Consider the following 3,186-nt stretch of genomic DNA (forward strand, 5'->3'; position numbering starts at 1 on the left):
CACTGTTGCCACAAATGCTGCTCGCGCGCTGTCAAGGATGCTACGCGCGTCACGGAATGATGTATAATCTTACCCCGTGGTTCTTACTGTACGGAGATGTCATTCCCACCTATCACACCGTCGTACTGTATATAGATATTTGTTATCTACAATGTAGGGTTTATTATGCCGTGATTTATTTTCACAGCTTGTTTCCAATGCATAGTCAAGTGCCGATCTGCTCGCCTGTTGGGATGTAGAGAAGGTAGGTATGGGATATGGAGAACATTGGATGTAGAGATAGAAGGTATGCCTCAATACTGAGGGTTCAGGGCTCTTCGCAGCTTCAGCTCTTTTGTAATAGTGCAAGGCAATTGGGACTCTGTTGGTGGTCTACATATACTGCCACTTAGGAAACATGTTAGAACAGAAAGTAATGGCTTGTAAGCTATTTTTTATGTCAAGTGCCCCTGGGTACAGGTATTTACATCAATGAAACAAGACCTTTAATGTGACCCCCCAGGACATACAATTATGTGTGTGTTAATACATTGAATGAATGCTTTTTGAGGCTTTGACTTGTTTTTGAAGTTGATAGCGGTACTGTAAATTGTATCGGCCTATGCTCTTTTGACAATACAAATAAAGACCACCATAAAGTAAAATTAAACAGATATATTGATGAGGTAATAGCATTAACATTTATTATTTTCAATGAAAACATGAGAAATGATATAGCTTTTCAAGGAACTGGACTCTTCAATGAAATCATGCTTATAATTAGTCATAATTTTGACATACAAAACAGTATAACAAATTAACCACAGTACAAAATATATATTACATCATATACATCATAAAGAAAGCTTTTATACATATGTTTTCATACTTCAAAAGACATGATATAATATGATACTATACTGTATGTACATATATTTACACTTTATGCTGTGATGCTGTTTGAGATGTCCCTTTTTATGAAGAGTTTACTGTCTTACACAACATTGGCTGTAAAATCTAGTTTACATATATTGAATGAAGAAGATGTTGACACACTATATTTACATACATCTTGAGTAATGTGGGTTATCTTGAAGTTCTATCAGCCGTGTCCCCATTCTGGTTCACATCGTCTTAGTCACATGAGCTAACAAATGAACAAGCTTACAAGAGAGTCAATGAAGCCCTGGGCTCTCAGCCTTCACCGAGGCGATGTCCACAAGTCCCTTAGTGGTCCTCCCAAGCCAAACACAGTGAGAGTTAATCCAAGACCACATCTGTCAGTGACCACATCCGTGTCTCTAGGGGTCTGTCTCGTGCACGTTCTTATTCAGCCTGCTCTTCCCTAGCCTCCTCTTGGTCTTGCCCTTGGCCTTGTGTTTGTGGAGGAGCTGGGGCTGGGAGAGGGCGGGCTCCTCCAACTTGTTGCCCGACTCGTTGTGCTGCCTGGAGTACCTCTTGCACTTGCACGAGGTTACCACGGTGATTTTGTACGTTCTCGTGCTGCCGTCCTGGCACTGGAGCTGAATGCGCTGGGTGCGCGTCTTGTCGTTGACGCAGCGCCAGTCCTGGCTGTTCCTCCGGCTCCAGAACTTTCTACCGTAGTCCCCGCCGATCCAGTTGGGGAGCATCTGAGCCGGGAGGCACTCGCCGGCACACACCAGCTCCTTTATGGGGTTGATGCTGGTGCACTGGCCGTCGGAGATGTACTTGGTGGACCTCAGTTCGCGACACCCCACTTGGCTTCTCTCTGTGGGAGAGAGGCATAGGCATGATGATGGGAGCCTGAGGTAATCCAGGACACTTTGAAAGCATTACATTTTTACCACCTTTTTTCGACCTCTGTCAACTTTGTTTTTGTCTTCCAATTCTATTGCAGGTTGCAGAAAAGGTTATTAGATACGAAAACAAACATAACTGTCCTGACGATTATTTTGGGGTTTGGGGTAGACACAGTAGCCTACCTATTGCTTGCTTGTAGAGGAAATAGTGCATTTCCTTTGCATGAGAGGAAAGGCTTTGGTGTTCTGAGCCATGTCAATAAAGCAGGTTTTATAGTAGGATTATCCCTGCACAACTGGTAAGACTATCAGCATTGTTCTGCCCCAGGCTACAACTCCCTCCTCTACACTGCGAAACCCAAGCCCAGACCCATTCACACAACGCTATACACCTCGGTGACAATGCACCCCCTTCTCTATGACAGAGTTTGATGAATGAAGAGAGGAGAGGTTCTCTTTTCTCTCCTTCATGCTCGGGGTACTGAGAGAGCTCAAGTCAAACAGAGCCACAATCTCAGACTTCCTGTGTATAGGAGCACACCTCCATTCACTGGCACTGGCAGTCTTTCACTCCCCAAACACTGCCTGTCCTGTCTGCCACTGAGTGACTCTCATCTCTACCGCCCAGCATGGACGTCTGCCAGGAGAGTATGCGTTGGAGATCGTCGGGCCAAGCACTGCTTCATCGTCGCACTCTCACTGTGCATTTGATACTGTCTCTGGAGAGCGTCACAACTTAGTGAGCAGAAGCAGCCAACTGATTTTATCACTCTGCATTCTATTAAATATTGTCATAGATATAGTAATGTGATATTAGATTATTTGAAATATGTTTCGTTCAATAACTCTGAGATAAGATAGTATATTAAAAAATAAGTAATACCGTTTTAAATCAATGTTGCAATCCTTTGTCATTTAATTTATTTTTCTTTATTTTTTTTTACTTTATTCACGCCAGTTATCATATTTGAAAATACAATGTATTACAATGTATTTTCATTGTGGATTTCAGCATCCTAATTGTAGGTTATCTCTATTCTGTAGGCTAATTAAATAATATATACAAATTGATCGATGTGTGCTCAACTAAAACAAGGATCCAAAAACCGATATGATTAATCAAATACTTCAATATTTAATTATTCACAATACTCACCGACTGCTCTATCAGTTGCAGTATTACCCGCACCTCTCCCGCCGTTTCTTGCGCGGTTTAAAGAGGCATTGGTCGGAGCTTCCTGCACCGGGGTGCCCACGTGCGAGTATAGGATCTCCGTAGCGTCATTCTTGAACGCTTGGCAACTCCTCATCAGTATAGAAAACAAGAATAGGAGATGGCACGACCCGCACGCTCTCAAGTGCATGTCTGCTTCTGGGGGAATAGGGAACAGGCAGATCCCGTGTCAGGTAAGTTGATGCTGTGCCT

General features: G+C 43.1%; 1 protein-coding gene across 1 annotated transcript; it reads right to left on the reverse strand.

Moving 5' to 3' along the window:
* Positions 1-668: 668 nt before the first annotated feature.
* On the reverse strand, positions 669-3,186 carry sostdc1a (sclerostin domain containing 1a). The gene is made up of 2 exons (XM_083678859.1): positions 2,917-3,186; positions 669-1,729 (listed from the first exon to the last, which is right to left on the reverse strand). Exons 1-2 carry the CDS (start codon positions 3,122-3,124, stop codon positions 1,281-1,283), a joined length of 657 nt encoding a protein of 218 aa, XP_083534985.1. The 5' UTR covers positions 3,125-3,186; the 3' UTR covers positions 669-1,280.

Source organism: Argentina silus (assembly GCF_951799395.1).
Source record: "Argentina silus genome assembly, chromosome: 10".
NCBI lineage: Eukaryota > Metazoa > Chordata > Actinopteri > Argentiniformes > Argentinidae > Argentina > Argentina silus.

What these genes read in the sequence shown, in the direction of transcription:
- sostdc1a (XM_083678859.1), bottom strand. Translation starts at nt 3,124, where the DNA reads ATGCACTTGAGAGCGTGCGGGTCGTGCCATCTCCTATTCTTGTTTTCT. An exon ending in TGCAACTGATAGAGCAGTCG is followed by an intron (nt 1,730 to 2,916) that starts GTGAGTATTGTG and finishes TCTCTCCCACAG; the next exon opens with AGAGAAGCCAAGTGGGGTGT.